Source organism: Megascapheus bottae, chromosome 5 (assembly GCF_031878675.1).
Source record: "Megascapheus bottae isolate mThoBot1 chromosome 5, mThoBot2.hap1, whole genome shotgun sequence".
NCBI lineage: Eukaryota > Metazoa > Chordata > Mammalia > Rodentia > Geomyidae > Megascapheus > Megascapheus bottae.
In genome coordinates, this window is record NC_143513.1 from 49,201,249 (window position 1) to 49,226,513 (window position 25,265).

Genomic DNA, 25,265 nt, shown 5'->3' on the forward strand with positions numbered 1-25,265 from the left:
GTAACAATTCCTTTCAGTGTGTGCATATGTGTATTTGTATATAGATGAATACATGTATCTATTAAGACACATAACCTCTGCTTACCTGATAGAGTATTTAGCAATTATATGAATTTCTTCTATGCTAGTATGCATTCCCTTTTTTTTTTCTTTATTGGCTGTGGGACTTGAACACTGGGCCTGGACACTGTCCCTGAGCTCTTGAGCTCAAGGCTACTTACCTAACCCTTGAGCCACAGCGCCACTTCTGGTTTTCTGGTAGTTAATTTGAGATAAGGGGTCTCATGGACTTTAGTGCCTGGCCCAGCTTTGAACCATGATCCTCAGATCTCAGCCTCCTGAGTAGCTAGGACTACAGGTGTGAACCACCGCACCCAGCTATATTCCTTTCTTTAGTGTGCTCTTGTTGCTTTTTCCATCAAGAAGTAGAATCTGTTTATCTCTTGAGTCTCTACTTTGTGTTTATTTTCACCAATGAATATGGTAGAAGTGACATGTGAGCTCCAAATCCTTCAGAGGGTTCTAAGAGTGCTTTCCTACAGCAAGTGGATCTAACTGTGGGTGAATAACAGGCCCATTAGAGCAATATACTGCTCTGACAGCCAACCAGGAAACACTAGGTTATCATGGACCTCCTAGATCAACTGAGACAGCTGTGTGTGTGTGTGTGTGTGTGTGTGTGTGTGTGTGTGTGTGTGTAAATATCTGCAGAAGAACCAGAGATAAAACTAGCAGGGAAACTTTAAACCAACTTACAGAGTTGTGAGAAGTATGATTGTTTTAAAACTTGATGTTTAGAATGCCTTGTTCTGGAGCAATGCATATCTGAAATTATATTATATTCATTTGGATACCAAACTAATCTCTAGCTGTCTACTTTAAAATGTGCATGTCTTTATACATAATATAATGCATGTGCTGTATAATGTATATATATATATACACACATACTGATTTAATTGGAGTACATAATTTGAAAACTACTGACATAGTTCTTGTGGTTGCCATTAATACCTGAAAATTGACTATTCCTGATCAGGTTGACGATCACTGAATGCTTTTCCTTGACAAGAAAATGAAAGAGAGAAAGGCACCGCCCTTTCCCCAAACTTGTAAAGGTGCTTAATTTTCCATTTCCCTAACTATTTCTGAATCTGAGCTCCCCCCCACCCCCGTACAAACTAGGCTCACATTGCTAAGAAATAGCTTGAGCTATTTCTTCAGTAGTTTTTGCTCTGTTTCATTTCTAAAATAGAGCCTCACTTTTTTGCAACCTGATTGGAACCATGATTTCCTATTTATGCTTTTTGCATAGCTGGTTTGACAGGCGTGCATTACCATGTCTAGCTGTTGGTTCAGATTAGGTCTCAAATGGGCTGCCCTGGCTTGGCCTTAAACTGTAATACTCTAGTTCTCAGCCTGCTGTGTAGCTAGAATTGTATGTGTGAAGCATTGTCAACTAGAAAGGGTAAGCATCTTTAAAAATACTTTTTAGTCATTTTGATTTTTAGTGCTTTGTCTATTCATATCTTTTCTCACTTTTTTTCTGTTGGATTTTTTTTTCCTTATCAGTTATGGTGCTCTTGTGAATGTAATTCTTAGTTTGAAAACACATTTCAGTCTTTTGATTTTGGTTTGGTTTATAGTATTAGCCATGAAGTTCATTTTGGGCATTTAATATAATTATTTATTTCTTTTTCTCTATGCTTTTGAAATTCCTGTTTTGAGAATATCTCTGATCTAGGTTAGAGAAACTTTTTCCGGACCGGAAGCATGGTCTAGTGATAGTGTGCTCACCTAGCATGCACCAAGTCCTGGGTTTGATTCCCTGGAACCACATACATAGAAAAAGCCAGAAGTGACACTATAGCTCAAGTGGCAAAGTGCTAGCTTTGAGCAAAAAGTGTCCAAGGACAGGGCCCAGGCCCAGAGTTCAAGCCCCAGGACTGGCAAAAAGAAAAAAAAAAGAAACTTTTTTCCTAGATTTTGTTCTAACTTTAGTGCCATCTTTGCTGTGGAATAAGAACCATGCTTCAGAAATAATAATAATAAAAAGATGAGTTATATAAATAAATTGTGGGGAGTTATGTACGTTGACACTTTCCTATAGTCCTAACTACTTTAGAGGTTGAGACAGAAGGACCACTTCATCCCTGGAGTTGAAACCAGCGTAAGCAACATAGGGAGACCTTGTCTCTGAACACAAAAAATAGGGGGTATAGCAAAGTTAGAGTGCTTGTCTCTCATTCTTAGGTCCTGGGTTCTATACCTATCACCACAAAAATGGAGGTGGGGAAATAGAGTATTTTCATCATGTGTGAGTAATTAGAGGTGGATGTCCAGGATTGTGGCTTAGTGTTATATGGAATACAGGCTCATTTATCCATCCAGCCACTTTTGTGGATCTGAGGTGACATATCAGGCTGAATAGCAGCTTCTTTCTAATTCTTCCATCATTCATGTCTTTGGTAAATGTGATCGCTAGAGTTAGGGACAAGACAAAGGAGGCTTCTCAGACTAACAGGTTCTTGTGCAATGTTTTTTTTTTCTTTTCTTTGAAAAAGTAGTACTGATTTAGCTTTTTGTATCATAATAAGTGTATCTTCAGAAGGCCACAGAAAGTATTCTCTATCACCCATTGGATAACTTTGTTACTATTCTTATTTTTTTTAACAAGCTGGCAGGGAAATAAACATTATATCCTCAAGGAAACTTCTCTTGGAAACATGTTTATCATTGTGTTCGATAAATCACGCTCAATAAAAGTATTTTACATGTATTAAGTATGGTAAGCAGTGAGTATAAAACTGAATATAGCTGAATGCTGGTTGCTCATGTTTGTAATCCTAACTACTCAGGAATCTGAGATCTGAGCATTATGGTTTAAAGTCAGCTCAGACAGACAAATCTGGAGACTTATCTGCAGTTTACTAGCAAAAAGCCAAAAGTCAAGATATGGCTCATGTAGTCATGAGCAAAAAAAAGCCAAGCAAGAATTAGAAGCTCTAACATTAAGCCAGACTTGTATCAGTATTTACTACCATGAAAGAAAAGCAAATTTGAATGTGGCTTTGTGGTAGAGCACTTGCCTACTATATACATAGTCCTAGGTTCAATCCCTAGCACTGGAAAATAAAAAGTAAGAAACAACAATGTAGTATGGTCCTTGTCTTTAAGGAGTTTGCTCTATAACAGGGGAAGCTGATAAATATTTAACATAGTTTCAGATTTTAAGTTGCATATACTACAAAGTTAGAGCAATAGAATGCTAAGACTTGAAAAGCTCACTTCAGACTACAAGCCTCAGATCTCAGCCTCTTGAGTAGCTAAGATCACAGGCATGAGCCACTGGTGCCTGGCCTAATAAGTACTTTTTAAATTATTATTAAAGAATATATTAACATTGATTTTTACATCATATTATAAATGACGTATTTAACAAGTATTCAAGAAGGGAATCTTTATATACAATCACTATTTTTTGTTTGTGTTTTGTGGGTCCTGTAGCTTGAATGTGGGGCTTGAACTCAGCCTGGGCACTGTCCCTGAGCTCTTCAGCTCCTGTCTACTGCCCTACCCTAGAGCCAAGACCCACTTCCCATTTTCTAGAGGTTAGTTGGAGGTAAGAGTCTCAGGTCCTTTTTGTGCCCAGGCTGGATTTAAATCTTGATCCTCAGATCTCAGCCTTCTGAGTAGCTAGGATTACAAGCGTGAGCCACCACACCCAGCTCTAAATGAATACTTCTAATTTAACATTTGCACTTACATTTTGAAACATAAAAACAATGTGTTATTCAGAAATTATGCAAGCAAACAACATTGAGTAGAGATGCCAGAGTTTCTGGAATTAAACTATTCACTAACAACATCATAGCATTAAAGCTATGAAATGTTTGCCAATTACTGTATGAAATTCTGAATTCAAAATTTGAAAAACAGTTGGCATAGTATTTAAAATGTAACATATAACATCTTGAGTAGTTGGAAAGTTAAATGTACATGAAAGCTGAATATTCCTAAGAACAATTTTACCTGTTTGACAATTTTACTTATGTAAAGGAATGTAAACATGAAATAAATACTATTTTACGTTTCAGTAGGAAATTGAAAAGAATGACAGTTCATACTGTAGGTATAGCCTAAGTTTGTACAACTTCTCACTTAGGAACCTCAGCTAACCATTTTCAGTGTTCATTTGTCAGTTGGCAAAGAGCAGTAGTCAGCTGCTGCCTTTTTACAGCTATTTTCAGTTCTTCCTTTCTAATTGCAGCATTCTTTACACATTTTGAAAGCTATGTAGATCTAAAAGATTCCAAAAGGAGTCATAACATAATGGGTTGCCTCCTTTTCCTTCTTATTGAGACATGTAAAGTTATTAACTTTTTATTACTACCATGGTAACATTCTTGTGTTTATGTATCTCTTTAATTTTAAATGCTGACAGATTTTAAGATACTAAAATAAAAGCAAAGAGAGTTTTAATTCTCTCCTATGTATTATAGGGAAATTGCTTATATGTTAAAAGGTATTTTCTCAACTTAGTTAATTCTTGCAATACTGTAATACTCAGTTTTTCTGTAAACTATGGGTTTTCAGAAGCAGCTTCTAGACTAAATCTAAGAGCGAAAGTTAGCTTGGCAAGCTAGACCCCAAATTCTTAAGGCAGTCTTCATTATTAGCAGCGTTTCACTTCAGACTTACATTCTGTCAAGCATTAAAATAATTTATGGAAGACTATTTAAAGGAAGAAGTGCAATAAAAGTTATGTATATCGTATGTTCATATTGGGCCATTTTATGTGAGAGACTCAAGATATTAGTATCCACAAAAGATACCATCCGCAAAGATAAAAATATATTTTACATTCTAACTAATTATACAATGATTCACTGTGCTATTTTCATGCATGCATGTAAAATACTTTCATAATATTTTTTACATTTTACCAATTTTTCATCATTAGCTTTTTCTTTTTTTTTGCCAGTCCTGGGCTTGAGCTCAGGGCCTGAGCACTGTCCTTGGACTTTCTCAAGGCTAGAGCTCTACCACTTGAGCTTCAGCACCACTTCTGGCTTTTTTTTTTTTTTCTCTATGTATGTGGTGCCGAGGAATCGAACCTGGGTCTTCGTGCATGCTAGGCAAGCACTCTCCCACTAGGCCAAACTCCCGGCCCCATCATTAGCTTTTTGGAGAAGAGTTTGAACTTAGCTTCATGATTGTGAAACCTTTGTCCTACCACTTGATCTTCATCATGATTGCTAGGAATTTATTCTATCAATTGAACCACAGTTCAATCCCTTTTAGCTCTAGTGGTTTTTAAGATATTGTCTCACTTTTTTTTCTCCCCAGTCCTGGGGCTTGAACTTAGGGCTGTCTATGTGGTACCAAGGAATCGAACCCAGGGCTTGGTGCAGGGTAGGCAAGTACTCTACCCTACTTCTAGGCCACACTCCTGGCTCCAAGGACTCACTTTTTACACAGGCTGGGTTTTATCTCTGGCCTCCTATTTATATTTCTTGCTATATCTGGGGTGACAGGTGCACCACCACACTTGGCATTCTGTTATCTTTTGTTTTCCATTTCAGTCTAAATTAGTATCCCACATGGCTTTAATTGTCACATCTTCATACTCTCCTCTACTCTGTGAACAGATATACAGACTTTGCTTGACTTTCATGGTCTTAGCACTTTGGAAATTACTGACTAGTTATTTTTTTAATATTTTTATTGTATTTAATAAAAGGGTTACATGATATTTGCCAGATAGAAGGTGCATTAATTCACATACAATGATACCCTTCCACATGTCTTGGTCCCCATTACTCTCCCTCCACACCCCCTCTTGGTTTTCCCCCCTTCCCTGTCCAATTTCAAATAACCAAATACAAATGTATCCAGTATATCAGATAACGAAGTGAGATATTGTGACAATATTAGATAACAAAGGAACAGCAAAAGAGATGAGAGATAACATAGCACCTTAAGGACAGCAATCATTCATTATATGGCTTTTGTTTCAATATCCTAGAGGTCCATTCAATTAGCTTCATACTATATGGCCTTATGTATCAAGTTTTTGCTCTATTGCAAATCTTTGCTATTAGAGCCCAAGGTTTCTACTGGTTATAATGAATGAGAGAAACCATTGAGCCTAAGTTCCTTTCAGTCTGGTTTACTTCGCTTAATATGATTTTTTTCTAAGTCTTTCCATTTCCTAACAAATGGGCGATGTCGTTTTTTCTGACAGCAGCATAGAATTCCATTTTGTACAAATACCATATCTTGTGGATCCGTTCATCAACTGAGGGACATCTAGGTTGGTTCCATATCTTTGCTATGGTGAATAATGCTGCAATGAACATTGATGTGCTAGTGGATTTAGTATGCCCTAGTTTCTGGATGGTTGGGTAAATGCCAAGTAGTGGAATTGCTGGGTCATAGGGGAGTTCTATGTTTAGCCTTTTGAGGCACTGCCATACTGCTTTCCATAGTGGTTGAACGAGTTTGCACTCCCACCAACAGTGTAGTAGTGATCCCTCCTGGCCACATCCCCTCCAGCATCTGTTGTTATTAGTTTTCCTGATCCTGGCCATTCTAACTGGAGTGAGGTGGAATCTTAGCGTTGTTTTGATTTGCATTTCTTTTATGACCAGAGATGTTGAGCATTTCTTCATGTGTCTATAGCCATTTTTGTTTCTTCTTCAGAGAAGACTCTCTTTAAGTCTTTGGACCATTTTTTAATGGGATGGTTGTTACTTTGGAGATTAGTTTTGGAGTGATTTAATTTTTTGAGCTGTTGATATATTTTAGATATGACGCCTTTGACCGTTGTATGGTTGGTGAAGATCTTCTCCCACTCTGTAGGCTTCCTAACTAATTTACTAGCTATGTCCTTTGCCATACAAAAGCTCTGCAGTTTAATGCAGTCCCAGTTATCCAGCCTTTCTCTGATTTGTTGTGATTCTTGGTCCTTATTAAGAAAGTTTCGACCTGTGCCAAGGAGGCCTAGTGTATCTCCTACTCCTTCTTGTAAAGTTTTCAGTGTGTCAGCTTTTACCTCCAGATCTTTGATCCATTTGGAGTTAATTCTAGTGCAGGGTGACAAAAAAAGATCCAACTTTAGTTTTCTGCAGGTGCTTAACCAGTTCTGCCAGCACAACTTGTTGAAGAGGCTGTCTTTCTTCCATTCTATTTTTTTGGCTCCCTTGTCAAAGATTAGGTGGCCATAGGTCTGTGGTTTAATATCTGGGTCCTCAGTTCTATTCCATTGGTCTTCAGGCCTGTTCTTGTGCCAGTACCAAGCTGTTTTGATGATTATTGCTCTGTAATAGAGTCTAAAGTTTGGTATTGAAATTCCTCCTGCGCTGTTCTTTCTGCTAAGAAGTGTTTTTGCTATACAGAGTCTTTTATTATTCCATATGAAATTTTGGATTGCCTCTTCTATTTCTTTAAAGAATGACATTGGGATATTCATGGGTATTGCGTTGAATTTGTAGATAGTCCTTGGCAAGATTGTCATTTTCACGATGTTGATTCTTCCAATCCAGGAGCATGGGAGGTTTTTCCATTTCCTCAGTTCTGCTTTAATTTCCTTTTTCAGGGTTTTAAAGTTTTCATCAAAAAGGTCCTTTACATTCTTAGTTAAGGTAATTCCTAGGTACTTTATTTTCTTTGAGGCTATTGCAAAAGGAGTTGCTTTCCTGATTGTTGCCTCGTTCCTCTCACTGTTAGCGTAGAGGAAGGCAGTTGATTTTTTAGGGTAAATTTTATAGCCTGCTACCCTTCCAAAGTTTTGAATCAGCTCAAGGAGCTTAGGAGTAGAGTCTATAGGATTCATGTCATCTGCAAAGAGGGATATTTTACTTCCTCTTTCCCTTCTTGGATCCCCTTTATGCTTGCTTCTTGCCTTATTGCATTGGCTAGGAATTCTAATACTATGTTAAAGAGTGGAGAGAGTGGGCATCCTTGTCTCGTTCCTGATTTCAGAGGGAACGGCTTTAGCTTTTCACCATTAAGTGTAATACTAGCTGTGGGTTTGTCATACACAGCCTTTATTATATTGAGGAATGTTCCATGGATTCCTAGTTTCTCCAGAGCTTTTAACATAAAGGGCTGTTGAATCTTGTCAAATGCCTTTTCCGCATCTATTGAGACAATCATGTGATTTTTGTCCTTGCTCCTGTTGATGTGTTGAATTATGTTAATTGATTTGCATATGTTGAACCAGCTTTGCCTCCCTGTGATGAATCCTGTTTGATCATAGTGTATAATTTTTTTGATAAGTTGTTGTAGACCGTTGGCCAGTATTTTGTTGAGAAGTTTTGCATCGATGTTCATCAGAGAAATAGGTCTATAGTTCACTTTCTTTGATGAATCTGTCTGGTTTGGGGATGAGGGTTATACTGGCTTCATAGAATGAGTTTGGTAATGAATAACCTTCATTTTCAGTTTCATTGAAGAGCTTGAGGAGTATTGGTGTGAGTTCTGCTTTGAAGACCTTATAGCATTCAGCGGTGAATCCATCTGGCCCTGGGATTTTCTTAGGTGGAAGGTCTCTTATTGCCATTTCTATTTCAGTGCTTGAAATAGGCCTGTTTAGTTGGGTCAGTTCTTCTTGGTTCAGTGTGGGTATGTTAATATTGGCTAGGAATTCATCCATTTCTTCTTGATTCTCAAATTTGTTGGCGTAAAGGTTTGAGAAGTATTCCCTCAGGATACTCTGGATCTTGGTAATTTCCGTCGTAATATCACCATTTTCGTCTGTGATTTTGTTTATTTTGATATGCTCTCTTCTTTTTTTGGTAAGGTTTGCTAAGGGTTTGTCAATTTTGTTAATTCTTTCAAAAAACCAACTCCTTGTTTTGTTGATTCTTTCTATAGTTTTTTTTGGATTCCAAATCATTTAATTCTGCTTTGATTTTGATAATTTGCTTCCTTCTACTGGGATTAGGGTTGGTTTGTTGCTCTTTTTCCAGGAGCTTAAGGTGAGACATTAACTTGTTGGTTTGCGAGTTTTCCAACTTGTTGTAGGCACTCAGAACTATAAATTTTCCTCTGAGTACTGCCTTTGCCGTGTGCCAAAGGAGCTGGAATTTTGTGTGCTCTTTATTGTTAAATTTCATAAACTGTTGGATTTCTGTTCTGATCTCTTCAATGACCCATTGGTGATTCAACAATGTGTTGTTTAATCTCCATGAGTTACAGGGTTTTCGTTGGTGGAGATGTGTGTTCAGTTCCAATTTGATGCCTTTGTGGTCTGAGAGCATGCAGGGAATAATTTCAGTGTTTCTGAAACTGTCCAGGTTTGTTTTATGGCCTGACTAGTTATTTTTGAGAATGCCTTACTATTTGAGTTCTTCTGCTGTTTCTCAAATTCAGCTATATGTTATACATTTGTTTCCAGACCACCTCATAACTTAACTTCCTTTTTTAGTGCATAAAATTACAATACATGTTGTCAATATGTTTTTTTTTTTTTTTTTTTTTTTGCTAGTTGACTTGAACTGAGCACTGTCCTTGGGCTTTTCTCAAGGCAAGCACTGTGCCACATCACCGCTTCCAGCTTTTTCTGTGTATGTGGTGCTGAGGAATTGAATCCGGGTCTTCCGTGCATGCTAGGCAAGCACTCTTTTTTTTTCATATATTTTTATTGTAATTAATAGAAGGGTTACATTATATTTGCCAGGTAGGAGGTGCATTAATTCACATACATTGATACCCTTTCTCATGTCTTGGTCCCCATTTCCCTCCCTCCCACCCCCACTCCTCACCTTGTTTTACCCCCTTCCCTATCCAATTTCAAATAACCAAATACAAATATATCCAATATATCAGATAACAAAGTGAGATACTGTAACAATATGAGATAACCAAGGGACAGCAAAAGAGATGAGAAAGAACATAGTACCTTAAGGACAACAATCACTCATTGTATGGCTTTTGTTTCTATATCCTAGAGGTCCTTTCATTTAGCATCATACTATATGGCCTTATGTATCTAGGTTTTGCTCTATTGCAAATCTCTGCTAGGAGAGCCCAAGGTTTCTACTGATTATGACAAATGAGGGAAACCATTGAGCCTATGTTCCTTTGAGTCTGGCTTACTTCACTTAATATGATTTTTTCTAAGTCTTTCCATTTCCTAACAAATGGGGCGATGTCATTCTTTCTGACAGCAGCATAGAATTCCATTGTGTACAAATACCACAACTTGTTGATCCACTCATCAACTGAAGGACATCTGGGTTGGTTCCATATGTTTGCTATGGTAAATAGTGCTGCAATGAACATCGTTGTGCTGGTGGATTTAGTATGTCCTTGTTTCTGGACAATTGGGTAAATTAGGCAAGCACTCTTAACACTAGGCCAAACTCCCAGGCCGTCAATATGTTTCTTGAAGCTTTAGTCGTGATCACTTGGTTAAAAAGGCATCTCCCATTGTTTTTTCAGTGCATAGTTACTATTATTCAATGTACAAATACTAAATATCTTCAGCAAAATGTTTCAAGTAAACAAAAATGTCATAATTGTTATCAAATTTCTCACCAATTATTTAATAACCATCTGCTAAGTTAGTAAGATAATATAAAGGGAAGAAATACAACTATTTCAATTTAAAGATGATGTGATGATGTGAATCTACTTTTTTTTTTTTTTTTTGCCAGTCATGGACATTGAACCCAGGGCCTAGGCACTGTCCTTGGACACTTTTTGCTCAAAGCTAACACTCTGCCACTTGATCCACAGTACCACTTCCAGCTTTTTCTATGTATGTGGTACCCAGTGCTTTGTGTATGCAAGGCAAGCACTCTACCACTTGGCTACTCTCCCAGCCCATCAATCTGTTTTTAAATTTTATTTCTTTTCTTTTTTCCTGGTCCTGGGGGCTTATACTCAGATCTGAGTACTCTCTTTGGCTTTCTCAAGGCTAGAGCTCTACTGCTTGAGCCACAGGACCATTTCCAGCTTTTTTTTTCTTCTATGTATGTGGTATCAAGAGATCGAACCTGGAATTTGTGGATGCTAGGCAAGGAATCTACCACTAGACCAAATTCCCGGCATCTCATAAGTCTATTTTTTTAAGCTCCTATAACTAATAAGTGAACTTAGAAGGTTTGCAGAATTCAAGGGCAATATATAATTTCAATTGTATTTTTATATCCTAGAAATGAGTACATAGAATTTAATTTTTAGCAGCACACCCAAAGGAAATTATTTAAACCCAATATTGGATATATTAAATATGTACATATATATAAAGTGGAATTATGCTTCCCTATTACATGTAGAAATACTAAGAGGTTTTTGTTTTGCAGTACTGTGGTTTAAATCAGGCCTCTCACTTGGTAGGTAGACATTTTTATCACATTTTACCACGAGCTCTTTTTATGTACTGCTTAGTTTTGAGATAGGATACCACTTCCTGTGCAGATACTTACCACAAAGCTAGGATGTCTGACATATACCACTCTATCCACCTAATGCTGTTACTGAGGTCTCATGAGCATCTTTTGCCTGAGCTGATCTTGCAATCCTCCCTGTCTCACTCTTTTAAGTAGCTAGGATTACAGGTCTGAGCCATAGCACCTAGCTACTTAAGGTTTTGATTCACAGCAGGTGATTACTTCAGGCAGTAAAAGCTGTGTCTGTGAAAAAGTAAAAGGATACATTGGGAAAATTTCTAGGCAAGGCTTCTGAATATAATTCTGTGGAGAGGAACTATAAATTTTAAATGATGTGTTTCCTGCTGGCTTTGCAGGCCTATTGATCAAATTTTAGAAATGAAATACATTTGAAGATAACTGAAAACCTTCACAATGTCTTCTAGGAGGTACCACTATGCCTTTTTGCATGAATAACCAATATTGTATGTAGATTTGGTATATTGCTGATTATTTTTTTAAAGCATCCTATCCCTTCATGTTCCCCTGTCATGATGCCATTGCTTTAATCCTCCCTCCCTCCCTCCCTTTTTCTGTCTCTGTCTTTGTCTCTGTCTCTGTCTCTGTTTCTTTCTTATATTTGAGAGCAAATGATTTTTCTCATGGAATATTTTGCTAAAGTAACACTGTAAAATAAATCAAAGATAATGTAATTTATCTTATCCTTAACCCCGAAAATTCCAGCTGAATTTTATCAGAGAAGATAAGATCAAAATAGTTGAACATTTCCAAATTCTTAGAAAAGACTCTTTAGAACCCATGCCCTTTATATCTGTGTAGCAAAAAAATGTATAGCAAAGTGAATGGAGTGCTTATTAATAGAAATAAACACAACTGGATGTAGTGGTTCATTCCATTACTCAGGAGGCAGAAGCAGAAGAATTACTAATTTCAGACCAGCCCAGGCAACATAGCAAGACCATGTCTGAAAGTAGAACAAAACTCAAAAATAACGCTCAGCCCTATCTCAACTACTGAAATATAGGACAGGGTTCTGTTTGCTTTCCATCCCAGAAATATAGCCAAAGAAATTATTTCATGGAAAACAAAAACATTAAAACTAGAGTGTCATGAAAGCTTGCAGAATTATCTCTAGTGTATTGTGATAAGTGTAGAGTGTTTGATGTATTGGTTTACTCTTCTGATTTGAGATGAAACAGTAAGGTAGAAATACTATCAGCTAAAATTTCTGCGACTCTCCAAAAACTTAAATAAAAATTTAAGTGATATAATATTATAGAATGTTCCAATTAGTATATTTATAGCATATTATGCATAGGTATATAAACATACACATTATAAACAGGGATCTTATTTACACCATGCTAGTAAATTTTGGTTCTTTTTTTGGGGGGGTAGGTTATATGACTTGAACTTGGCCTGGGTCCTGTCCCTGAGCCCTTTAACTCAGCCCTATCCTTGAGCCAAACCCCACTTCCCATTTTCTAGAGGTTAATTGGAGAGAGGGGGTCTCAGGTCCTTTTGTGCCTGGGCTGGCTTTGAACCTTGATCCTCAGATCTGAGCCTCTTGAGTAGTTAGAATTACAGGTGTGAACTACCGCACCTGACTAAACTTTGGTTCTTTATTCATGGTTTCAAGAACTGTGACTAAACCAGTATCAACATGTGAAAGACATAATAGGGACCTCCTTAAGTATATGTGTGTGCTAATAAATGTGTTGTAGTCAGTAGATAATGTCCTAGACCTGAAAGATGTCTTACCCTGATATTTAGTTAGAAACATCCAGGTAATTTTATGTTGTGGTATCTAAATTATGAAATCACCCAAGGAATTTAAATGCTAATGTATAGATGCCACCTTAAACACTCTGATAATTAGTCAAGTTATAGCTTTGTTAATAGGACATTTGGGAACTATCCACTTATTACATGTACAGCCACAATTGAGAGCTTTTTTTTTTTTTTTTTTTTTTTTTTTTTTTTTTTTTGCTGGTCCTGGGCTTGTGCTCAGGGTCTGAGCACTGTCCTTGGACTTTCTCAAGGCTACAGCTCTACCACTTGAGCCTCAGCACTACGTCTGGCTTTTTTCTATGTGTGTGGTACCGAGGAATCGAACCCTGGTCTTTGTGCATGCTAGGCAAGCACTCTACCACTAGGCCAAACTCCCGGCCCAAGCATGCATATATTTTTCGAGTGTTCTTTTTTTGTGGGGGGGGTGCAGATTGGTGTGGGGCTTGAATTCTGGGTCTGGGCTAGTGCTCTACCACTTGAAGTACAGTGCCACTTCCAGTTTTTGAGTAGCTCATTGGAGATAAGATTCTCATAGAGACATTTTTTTTTTTTCTGCCTGGGCTGGCTTTGAATTTTGATCCTCAGATTTCAGCCTCCTTAGTAACTAGGATTACAGGCATGAGCCACTGGGCCTGTTTTTTTTTAATGAGTGTTTTCAAGCTATGTTTTGCTGCACCAGCTGCCACCGAATTAATTGGGTACATGATAGATCTGTATATTCTCTGTTTTAAAATTTCTTCCCTACGTTCTATCTTCTGTATTGTCACAACAGTTCATTTTCTAAAAAATAAAAGAATTATGTCCCTGCTCAGCATAAAAACCTTTATTTATCTATCTTTTTCAGAGTAAATTATAAATTTCTTATGTGACAGAACCTATTTCCAGTTTTATATTCTGTTCATTCAGCACTTGAGAACCTGAACTCCATTCTTACCAATTCTCCCCTAGGGCTTTTATTTATTCTTTCATCCATTCACTTATATCTATTCCTTTGTTTCTGTTGTTAATTTTGATTACTGTGCTAGCTTTCCAATACTGTGAGAAAATACCTGAGATAACCAATTTAAAAAGAGGAAAGATTTGTTTTGGCTCATGCTGTTTTCAGAGGTTCCAGTTGATAGTCACTTGGTTCTGTGATAGCACAGAACATCATGGCAGAAACATGTAGCAGAGCTGCCCTGTCTACCTCAAGACCATAGGGAAGCAAACAGGAATGAAGAAGGATCTGTGTTCAAATATCCTCTGCAAGGGGGTAAATCCTTAGTGATCTAACTTCCTCTCAGAGGCTGGAGCCTTAAGCCTTCAACATGTAGGTTTATGAGAGATATTCAGACTGTAGCAATCATAATTCAACAAGAGATTCAGGGATAGAACAACACTAGCACTCATTGAATACATTATTAACCCAGGACTTTTCTAGATTATTTATAAAATGTTGCTCTTATCATTATACTTACGGAGTCGTTTTTCTTGCTGAGCAGATGGTAACTTGAGGTTTTAGAGAACAAATAACTTTCTTAAAATTATACTTTAGTGGTGATTCAGCAAACAGAATTGGTTTCTGCAGTTATTATATGAGCAGGAGCTCTTGTATCATAGTATTTAACCTACTGAATCTCCTTTTAGACAGTCTGTGACTCCCAAATTTTGTCATCTTGCTGAAGTTGCCTGTGTTTTTCTCTGTTTCTTCCTCCCCACCCCCTTCTTACAGCAATTAATTATTTCTGTGATTTATGCAAGAGGTATTGCCCTGGAACTAAAACTCAGTTATTAAGCAGCTATTATTAGATTAAATGAGCACTGTTTTATGAATGTACACTAATCTGAAATATTAAAAAAAAAACAGCTAAAAACAAACAGAAAACTGCATTGACTATCTCCAGCCATTGTTTGGATGTGTTAAATTGATTTTTTTTAATGGTGTGTCTTTAAGCTTTTAGCTTGCAATATTAAGTTCACTTTTATCCAAGTCTAGATCGCTTAAAGGGACTTGAAAATTCAAGATCAAAATGTGAATCCCTTGGCTGACACCTACAAGAGGTCTAGAGGATCTTCTTGGTTGTAATTACTGTTTTCAATGAGATTGTGTAACATGAAGTCCATTTTGATCAGAAGTTAGAATGGAGGTCATAGGAGTTCACAGAGACATGGCTCTCCTATTACTTTCATTGCCCCATTGAAATTCACCTCATTTTCAGATCACCAGACTATATGAAAGGAGCCCTGTTTTTTCCCAAGGAAAATGATCCATCTTTTGTCCCCTCTTCCTTTGAGTAACTGTAGTCAGTAACACCTTACCTCCTCCACTGTCCCAAGACCCTAATTTGAACCGCCTTCCAGAGCCCAATGGCGAGTAGAATTTTCTGCTTGTTGATGGAGTGGCTGTAGGAGAACTGAAGATAACGCTATTCAGATCCTTTCCTATAGGACCCTACCTAACCTATGCCACATCCCTGCTGATGGGAAGTATCTTCATTTCAGGTTGGACTGCATTGATATAAAAGGTTAATGGATCACAATTCTGGAAATTTTTATTAGTGCAACTCTGGGGCTAAGAATTTTGTGGTTTGGAACAAAATAAATATTTTGTATTCTCACATGTCATTTCGATGTTATAACTGTACTAAATGCAGTTAGACTGCCTATTCTCTTAGAAGGGTGTATTTTGTTAAACAGATGGCAGTTTACTTGACTCTTATTAGTCCTATTGTCAATATTATGTCCTCTAAATATGAAGTTGTGGGGAGCTGTGGCTAGAAACAGGATTGTGTATAAGTAATTTGGAGATCAAAGGCAGACAAGAAGGGTTGCCAGCCACCAGCATAGCCAGAGCAAGGATAAGGCAATGAAGTCTTAGACCAGGTGGTGTGGTGAGTTCAGAACGGGTGTTCTGCGCATCAGCTCATTTGTTAATCCAAGGAGAGCAAAGTGATGGGTAGAATCTGGGATACAAAGCCACTGTCTTTGGCTTTTTGTTTTAACCCATGGTGGATTTTGAATCACTCCTTCTGTATTAGGGTATATTTCTATCATTCTATAAAGTATTATGATTATTGAAATAAATCTTGAAAAAAATTATACTTTAGTGGAAGCAAACAGGGCATTTTAAACTTCAAGTGTAATATTTGTTTCTATAACCTTCTTCACATTGCTTCAATACTATATCCCCATATGATCTTCATTATAGTCTCTTCCAAACATAGTGTACATAAACCTTGATATTTTTAGCCTGGTTTTGAGTTCTTAATAAAAGAGAGAAATAAATTTAATGGTTAAAAGGTAGAGAATGGGGTTGATATGGGAGAAGAATTCAGTACAAAAGGGTAGGGTAATCAATATGTCCTTATCTATATGTCCTTGTATATAGTCAATTTTAATAGTTGCTATGTTTTGTTTTCTCTTATCAGATAGTTGTACTGTACTGTATATTTTCTTTTCTTTTTTGTTGGTTGTGGGACTTGAACTCTAGGCCTGAGCATTGTCCCTGAGCTCTTTTGCTAAAGGCCCTACCCCTTCAGTCACAATGCCACTCCCAGTTTTCTAGTGGTTAGTTAGAGATAAGAATTTCATGTTCTTGGGCTGGGAGTTTGGCCTAGTGGTTAAAGTGCTTGCCTACCATGCATGAAGACCCGGGTTCAATTCCTTGGTACCACATACATAGAAAAAAGCCGGAAGTGGTGCTGAGGCTCAAGTGGTAGAGCTCTAGCCTTGAGGAAGTCCAAGGACATTGCTCAGGCCCTGAGCTTAAGCCCAGGACTGGCAAAAAAAAAAAAGAATTTCATGTTCTTTAGTGCCTGGGCTGGCTTTGAACCTTGATCCTCAGATCTCAGCTTCCTGAGTAGCTAAGATTACAGGTGTGAGCCACTGTGCCTGGCTTATTTTCTTTTTTTCTTTCTTTTTTTTTTTTGGCAGTCCTGGGCTTGACCTCAGGGCCTGATCACTGTCCTTGGACTTTCTCAAGGCTAGAGCTCTATCGCTTGAGCCTCAGCACCACTTCTGGCTTTTTTCTATGTATGTGGGACTGAGGAATTGAACCCGGGTCTTCATGCATGCTAGGCAAGCACTCTACCACTAGGCCAAACTCCTGGCCCCCTTATTTTCACTTTTAAAATCTTTTTTTCTCTGATGTTCTTATAAGTACTGGTCATTGTTATCTTTTGTTTACTGATAGTCTAAGACCTATTTTGGGGGGTTTTTTGTTGTTGTTGTTGTTTGTTTTGCCAATCCTGGGCATAGACTCAGGGCCTGAGCACTGTCCTTGGGTTCTTTTCTCAAGGCTAGAGCTCTACCACTTGAGCCTCAGCACCATTTCTGGCTTTTTTTCTGTGTATGTGGTACCAAGGAATCGAACCCAGGTCTTCGTGCATGCTAGGCAAGCACTCTACCACTAGGCCAAACTCCCGGCTCCGGCCCCTGTAAGACTATTTTTACTTGAACAAAATTCCACAAATTGGCAGAGTAAGATTTGTACATAATTAACAGAAATTAAAAACCTGGTCATACTGTGGTTTTTCTGTCCCTGTGGAGAAGAAAATAAAAGAGCTCATATAGATAGGTAGGTAGATAGATAGATAGATAGATAGATAGATAGATAGATAGATAGAGATACAGATATCTAGATAACTTTTATGGAGCAAAGTACACAGCCTTTGAAACCTTAACAGTCTCGGTGTGGGAATGCTACTGTTCAACAAGAAGTTAACTTGAGCAACATAAAAATTTTAAGTTTTTTTTTACTGATATAAATTTGGTCACAGGTAAAAATTATTTCTTATATATGCTTTCCAGATTTTATTAGTGTTTCTAATTGCTTCTTTAGGCTATTGCTTTTGTAATTACTGCTTTACAAGCTAATTTGCTAATTTGAACATTTTTTCCTTCATTAGAATGTGGAACATGTTCAAGCATTGAATAAGTGGCTGAAGGAGGGGGAAAAAAGTGCCACTGCCTATCAGAAAAGAAAAGAAAACAAAACATGGGAAATACAACCACCAAATTCCGTAAAGCACTCATCAATGGTGATGAAAACTTGGCTTGCCAAATATATGAAAATAATCCTCAGTTAAAAGAATCTCTTGATCCAAATATATCTTATGGGGAACCTTACCAGCACAATACTCCATTACACTATGCTGCTCGACATGGAATGAATAGAATATTAGGGTGAGTATTACTGTAATCCAATAGAAAAATAATTAGTAGGAGGGAAAAACAACTATGATCTTTGAAAAGTGATTTAAGTACTGAAATTAAATATGCCTAGTTATTTAATAGAATTTTCTTTGTATGACTTACTATCCTTTCTTGGTTTTACCTAAATTAGAGAAAAAGTTTTCATAGCAAAATTGGTTCATATGTTGTGCTATGAACTTATTGTGGTCAGTCCATGTTTGTTGGAATTAAATATAGCATTTGCTTTACCATGCATAATATTGTCTTGGTGTACATTTCAGTTCTTAGAAAGAACTTACCAATTATCAAAAAATTGTAGGAAGTTATGCCAAAGACAGAGTTTTAAGTTCTCTCTGATGTGCTATTTTAAGTTAGAGGACAGGTTTTGCTTTTCTAATCAGTCAGGTTTGAATTTACTTTTTGGGGGCTGGGAGTTTGGCCTAGTGGTAGAGTGCTTGCCTAGCATGCGCAAAGACCGGGGTTTGATTCCTCAGTACCACATATACATTGAAAAAGCCAGAAGTGGCTCAAGTGGTAGAACTCTAGCTTTGAGAAAGCCTGAGGATAGTGCTCAGGCCCTGAGTTCAAGGCTCAGGACTGGCAAAAAAAAAAAAAAAAAAAGAATTTGCTTTCTCTTGTAATGGATTCATTTACTTGAAACATCTTTTCTAAAGTAAAAACATTTTCTTAAAAGTGAAAATATAAAAAAAAACTATGGATAGCAAATACTTGAAGGTTATTTAATTATATGTGATATTTATTAGTTTATAAAATAAAGGGATAGAGGATAAGAATACATTGTAACATTTTTAGAAGTAAATCATGGAGCAGAAGAAGTCTGATGCTAGAAGAGAAAGAAAAAATATAAACACTTCTTGGCTTATACCATGAAATACAGTTCTTGAACTACTGTTCATAGCTCTTTAGAGCTTTCGACTTTTTTAATATTTCTTCTGTGTCCACACACTGAGTTAAGCTGTTCTTTTTCGTATCTCCAGAACATGGCATGGGTGTTTTCTTTGCCTTGTCCATGCTGCTCTCTGTGCCAGAAGTCCTCCTCTCCCATACTCTTACCTGCCTGTAGTTATCTACTTATTATCTTTCAAGGTCCTTGTGTATGCTACACGTATCGCCTTAGATGGTTACAACTTACAGTAACCTTATTAAAAAGTAACTCACAAACTTTTTTAGTACCACTTTGCGTTTTACAATTTTGTGCATCTTCTCTCTGCTTACCCCTATTAGGACTTTTTTGTAAGTACCTTTTTTGTACTTCTAGTATCTAGTATGTCTTACATAGAGTGTATAGCAATTTTATAAAACCATTAAACAGGATTTGTGCATGTGAAAAAATTCTGTAAATAATTTAGGTCATCCAGATCCAAGACTTTATCAAATGTATATTGACATTTATAGGTGTTGCTGTTACCTAATTTTAAATATATTTTTAATTTCTGCACAGATGCATTTTAAATTTAGTTTGCTTGAAATATCTCAAACTTGATTCTAAGATATTGTACTAATATGATAATGGCTAATATCTATTGAGTGTACCATTTTTTAAATTTTATTTTCTTGTAAATGTGATGTACAGATGGGTAACAGTTCCATAAGTAAGGTAATGAGTACATTTCTTTTCAGTGTTATTGCCTCCCTTGTTTTCTCCTGCTTTCCTTCCCCTGCAATTCTCATATGCCCCAAGTTGTAAAGTTTATTTCTAACATAGTGCCCAGTGAGTTTTGCTGTTGCTTTGGTTCACCCTTTCTCCCACTGTTTCTGTGATTTCCCGTCCCTTCCTGTCCCTTCCTGAAATCAGATGAACTTACATACAAGACAAAGGGTATTGAAATCAGTAACAGTGACCATGGGGAATAAGTCTGGGTAGAAAAAAAACAAAAAGACAAAAGAAATAATTACAAATGGTACAAGAATGTGCTGTTTCCTAGGTTCTGTTGACACTGTTCTGCATGTATCATCTCAATCTTCATGGCCATGAAGTCATAAGAATACGCTGTAGTCATAGGATAAACAATTTGTCAAAGCTCTAATATCTTTCTAGTGGCATAACTAATTGCCTAAGCAGTTGCCTGAGCTGCTTTGTCTTCAAGGATAGCAGTATACCACTTGAGCTACAACAGCACCACTACTGGCCATTTCTGACTAACTTATTGGAGACTTTCCTGCGCATACTGGCTCAGAACTGTGATCCTCATATCTCAGCCTCCTGAGTAGCTAGAATTATATACATGAGCCACCAGTGCCTAGTTTATCTATTCTATCAATTACCAGTTTGGATCTTTTATCGTTTGATTTATACGCTTTAAATTTGTGTACTTTCGAAATATAATATCAATCTCTAGTCATCAAGTGTTTTCTTTTTCTTCATTATTTGAAAAACACTAGCTCAGAATTTTCTTTTCTTTTTCTTTTTTATGGGGCTGAGGTTTGAACTTAGGTTTGCCTCTAACCTTCATAATTTATATATGTATATGTGTGTGTGTTAATATTAAAATCCTAAGATTTTAGTAATTTTTTTTGCCAGTCCTGGGGCTTGAACTCAGGGCCTGAGCACTGTCTCAAGGTTAGTGCTCTACCACTTGAGCCACAGCACCACTTTCAGCTTTTTCTATATATATGGTACCAAAGAATCAAGCCCGGCTCTTCGTGCATGCTAGGCAGGCACTCTACCACTAGGCCAAACTCCCGATCCCTTTAGTAATATTTTAATAGCATATATCAACACAGTTAGATACCTCCAGTTTATGGTTTAGCATCTTGCTCATAATTTATTTACAGCATTTAACATACTACTTTAGAATCAGCCATTATCTTATGAATTATTTTCCTAATAATAAACAACTGTACCTTATTTCAGAAATGAAAGGGTTTTTTTTTACCAGCTTATTGGGATATAATTGTACATATTTAAGATGGATGTGTAATATTGTGCTATAGAAATATTGATTACTACAGTCAAATTAACTAACATTCATTACATCACATTGTTACCATTTGTGTATGTGTTAAGAATTAATTCAACATAAATTTCAAATATACAAGTAAATTTTAAATGTATGTCATAGTTATTAAATGTAGTCACCATGCTTTACAGTTGGATCTCTAGAACAGAAATAATTTTGTAACTGAAACTTTTAACTAATGTCTTATTTTACCTATCCCTAAACACCATTTTATTCTCTATTTTTGTGAGTCTCGGGGGTTTTTTTTTGGTGATGGTATTGGGGCTTGAGCTCAGGGCCTCACACTCTGTCAGCTGTTTTGCTCACAGCTGGCATTCTACCACTTGAACTGTGTCTCCAGTCTGATTTTTTTTGTTGGTTAATTGGAGGTAGAGTCTCAAGGACTTTCTGCTCACACTGGCTTTGAACCTTGGTCTTCATGTCTAGGCCTCCTAAACAGCTAAGATTACACACAAACCACAAGATTACACATGCACCCAAAGAGATTAGCTTTTTTACATTCTGCATACAAATAGAACCAGGTAAGTTTTTTCTGTATCTGGTTTCTTTCACTTAGTAAATTGTCCTCCACTTTCAGCCTTGTTGTAATAAAACTGAAGGATTTCATTCTTTGTTTTTGTTATTGCTTGTTTTATTGGTACTGTGACTTGAATTAGGAGCCTCATGTTTGCTAGGCTTGCACTTAGGCTACACCTCTGGCCCTGCTTTTTGCTAGTTTATTGGAGATGGAGTCTAGTGAGCTTTTTAATCTAGGCGGTCAGTTCAAATGAAGATCCTCCAGACATCAACAGACATGAGCCATTGGAGCCTGGATAGAATTTTATTCTTTTTAAGAATTATAGTATTTCATTTTGTTATGTGTATACCACATATCCTTTGTTCATTCCTTCATGAATAATTATGTTGTTTGGTGGATATTGTGATGATACAGTGAACATGGGAATGCAGTTATCTTACTAAGGCAGTTATTTTATTTCATGTGAAAACATGTCAGAAGTGGAATTTCTGGGTCATATAGTTTTCTTTTGATTTTCTTTTATTTTTTATTTTATTTTCTTTTATTTCATTTTTGCCAGTCCTGGGCGTAAGCTCAGGACCTGAGCACTGTCCTTGGATTTTTCTCAAGGCTAGAGCTCTACCACTTGAGCCTCAGCACCACTTCCGGCTTTTTCTAAGTATATGGTACCAAGGAATCAAACCCGGGTCTTCGTGCATGCTAGGCAAGCACTCTACCACTAGGCCAAACTCCCGGCCCCTGATTTTATTTTTTTAAGAAAATTTCATACTGTTTTCTCATAATGACCACCAACAATATGCATCTGTTTTCTATATCCTTTGCCAACACTTACCTTTGACTTTTTGATAACAGCTATCCCAAGTGTGCTTCCTGATTGTGATTTTGATTTGTATTTGTGTGATTAGTGATACTGGACTTTTTTTCCCCATGTACCTGTTAGCCATTTCTGTGTATGTATTATTTGGAAAATGGTCTATTTGGACTCTTTACTTATTATAAGAATGTTATTTGTGGAGTTTTTGCTGATGAAAAAGATTTCTCCCATTCTATACGTTCCCTCTTAGCAGTTTATTAAGTTATTAACAAAAAGGATTAATCGCTTTGGGGGAAAATAGAATTAACTTTTTAATACTGCATGTCTTGTACAATAAGGCTAAATAGAACTTCTTTCATCAGAGTAGCATAACCAGTTGTTTGTGTTTTATGTAGTATTCTGGATTTCATTGGATTTAACCTAGCTTAACTTTCTGACAACTCTGGTTTGTTTTTCTTTTTCTTTTTCTCATGCTACCTCTCCTAATCTGGGATTCCTGCTTGCTACTTTAGTGTAGACTTGCTATTTGGCTAGATTCCTAATCTGTGACATATATTTATAGGCAAAGATAGAAATACCTAATCAGAGGCCTTTAGCCAGATTATAAAGTATCAACTTGGAATGTCATTGATTTTTGTAAATTCTTTTTTCTTTTAGCTCTGTGGTAACTTCAATAACAGTTAATATTCTTTTCTCTTCTTTGGCAATATGATATGATAAAAGCAGTGGAATTTACAGCTCAACCTGAACCCAGTGGTATTTACATTATACAGTACCACAGTGCTTATTTTTAGGAATCTATAAATCCATACTTATTGCTTAATGTAGCAAAAAGACTGTGAACTTTGGAGCTATTGTGTTCTGAGTTGGCTATGTAATTCATTGGTTATATCATCTACAAAGTAACTCCTTTGCCTATTTGGAAATAAGAATAACAGATGTATGTTTGATTATGCATTAAATACAAAGTTTTACTAGCTACTAGTGGTTTGTGTCTGTAATCTTAGCTACTCAAAAGTCTGTGATCTGGAGGATGACAAGTTAAAAATAACCCAGAAAGAAAATTCTAGAAGATTTGGTCTCCAGAATAACTAGCGCAAAATTGGGCTAGAACTGGGTGCCAGTGGCTCACACCTGTAACCCTAGCTACTCAAGAAATTTAGATCTGAGGATTATGGTTTTCAAAAGCCAGGAAATCTATGAAACCCTTATCTCTATCACAAAAGGCTGGAAGTTGAGCTGTGGCTCAAGTAGTAGAGCACTACCCTGAGCACAAAAACTCAGGGACAGAATTCAGGCCCAGAGTTCAAGCCCTAAGACTGGCCAAAAAAAAAAAAGAAAAAAAGCTAGGCTATAAGTGTTGCTCAAGTGCTGGTTAGCACCAGCCAAGGAAACAAGCTGAGCAAGCATGAGGCTTTGCTTTTAAATACTAGTGCTAAACAAAAAATAGAAAAGGAAATGTGTGTGCATGCATACACATACACATTTACACATGTATTTCTTTATTAGGCATATATTGACATCAAAGTCCTTGGATTGGTTAAAATGAACTATCCAGTTATTGTTTCCTTCCTTTCCTTTTCCTTTCTTTCCCTCCCCTGGCTCCCTAGTTTCCTCCCTCCCTCCTTCCTTCTTCCTTTTCCCCTCCTTTCCTCCCTTCCTCCCTTCCTTCCTTCCTTCCTTCCTTCCTTCCTTCCTTCCTTCCTTCCTTCCCTTTTTTAGGTAATTTTCAATGAATTGCAATTCAGGCATATTCTCCACTCCTCTGTATGCAAACCCATTAACACAAGAACTTACTTTGTTTTCTGTACAGTATGCCAGACTTCTGAAACAGTAGCTGGCAAATAGTGAATGCTTAATCTGCATCTGTTGTGCAAAGAGATTCTGAAGGAATCAAGGCTTACATATATGTTATTTACTAAAAAATAAGATTATTGTAAGAAACTGAGACTCTGGAGTTTTATGCCTGTAGTCCCATCAACTCAGGAGGTAAGAGTAGGAGAATTATACTCCCATGACTGCCCCAGGGAAAAAGAACCTGAGCCTCTCTGAAAAATGAAACAAACTAAAAAGAACAGGCACTCAAGTGATTGAGTGCGGGTGTAGCAAAGCCTGAGGGCTTGTATTCAGACCTCCCATACCACCAAAAAGAAACAAAAAAAGTTAAAATATAGATGGGTATAGTAGATCAGTGGTAGCATGAATGTGTGGTATGCAAAAGACCCTAGCTTCAATCCTTGATGCTACAGGAAAATAAGAGTGTTAAAAAATAGGGGAGAGGGTGATATAGATGTCAAATGCAAAGTCATATAGGCAGACCAAGAACTAAATAAAGTAACTCTAGAAGCTCCTTTTAAAAGGAGCCATAATTCTTCCAACACTGCTTTTCACTTGAGTTCTGATTATATTTTAATTTCAAAGTGTATTCATAGTATTCATTTCATATCATTGAATGATAAATAGCTCTGAAAGTAGATGTACTTTTATTTTTGAGGGCCAGTCCTAGGGCTTGAACTCAGGGCCTGGGCACTGACCTTGGACTTTCTCAAGGCTAGTGCTCTACCACTTGAACCATAGCCCATTTCCAG

The 25,265-nt window shown here is 37.0% G+C and overlaps 1 protein-coding gene across 8 annotated transcripts in view; it reads left to right on the forward strand.

Moving 5' to 3' along the window:
* Window positions 1-25,265, forward strand: part of Ankib1 (ankyrin repeat and IBR domain containing 1) — a 167,792-nt gene that overhangs the window by 68,904 nt on the left and 73,623 nt on the right. For all 8 annotated transcript variants that reach the window (XM_090333100.1, XM_090333096.1, XM_090333099.1 and 5 more), the window contains exon 2: window positions 18,080-18,356. In XM_090333100.1, the coding sequence (XP_090189226.1) occupies window positions 18,169-18,356 (188 nt within the window). In that variant the 5' untranslated portion in view covers window positions 18,080-18,168. The remainder of the gene's footprint in view (window positions 1-18,079; window positions 18,357-25,265) is intronic.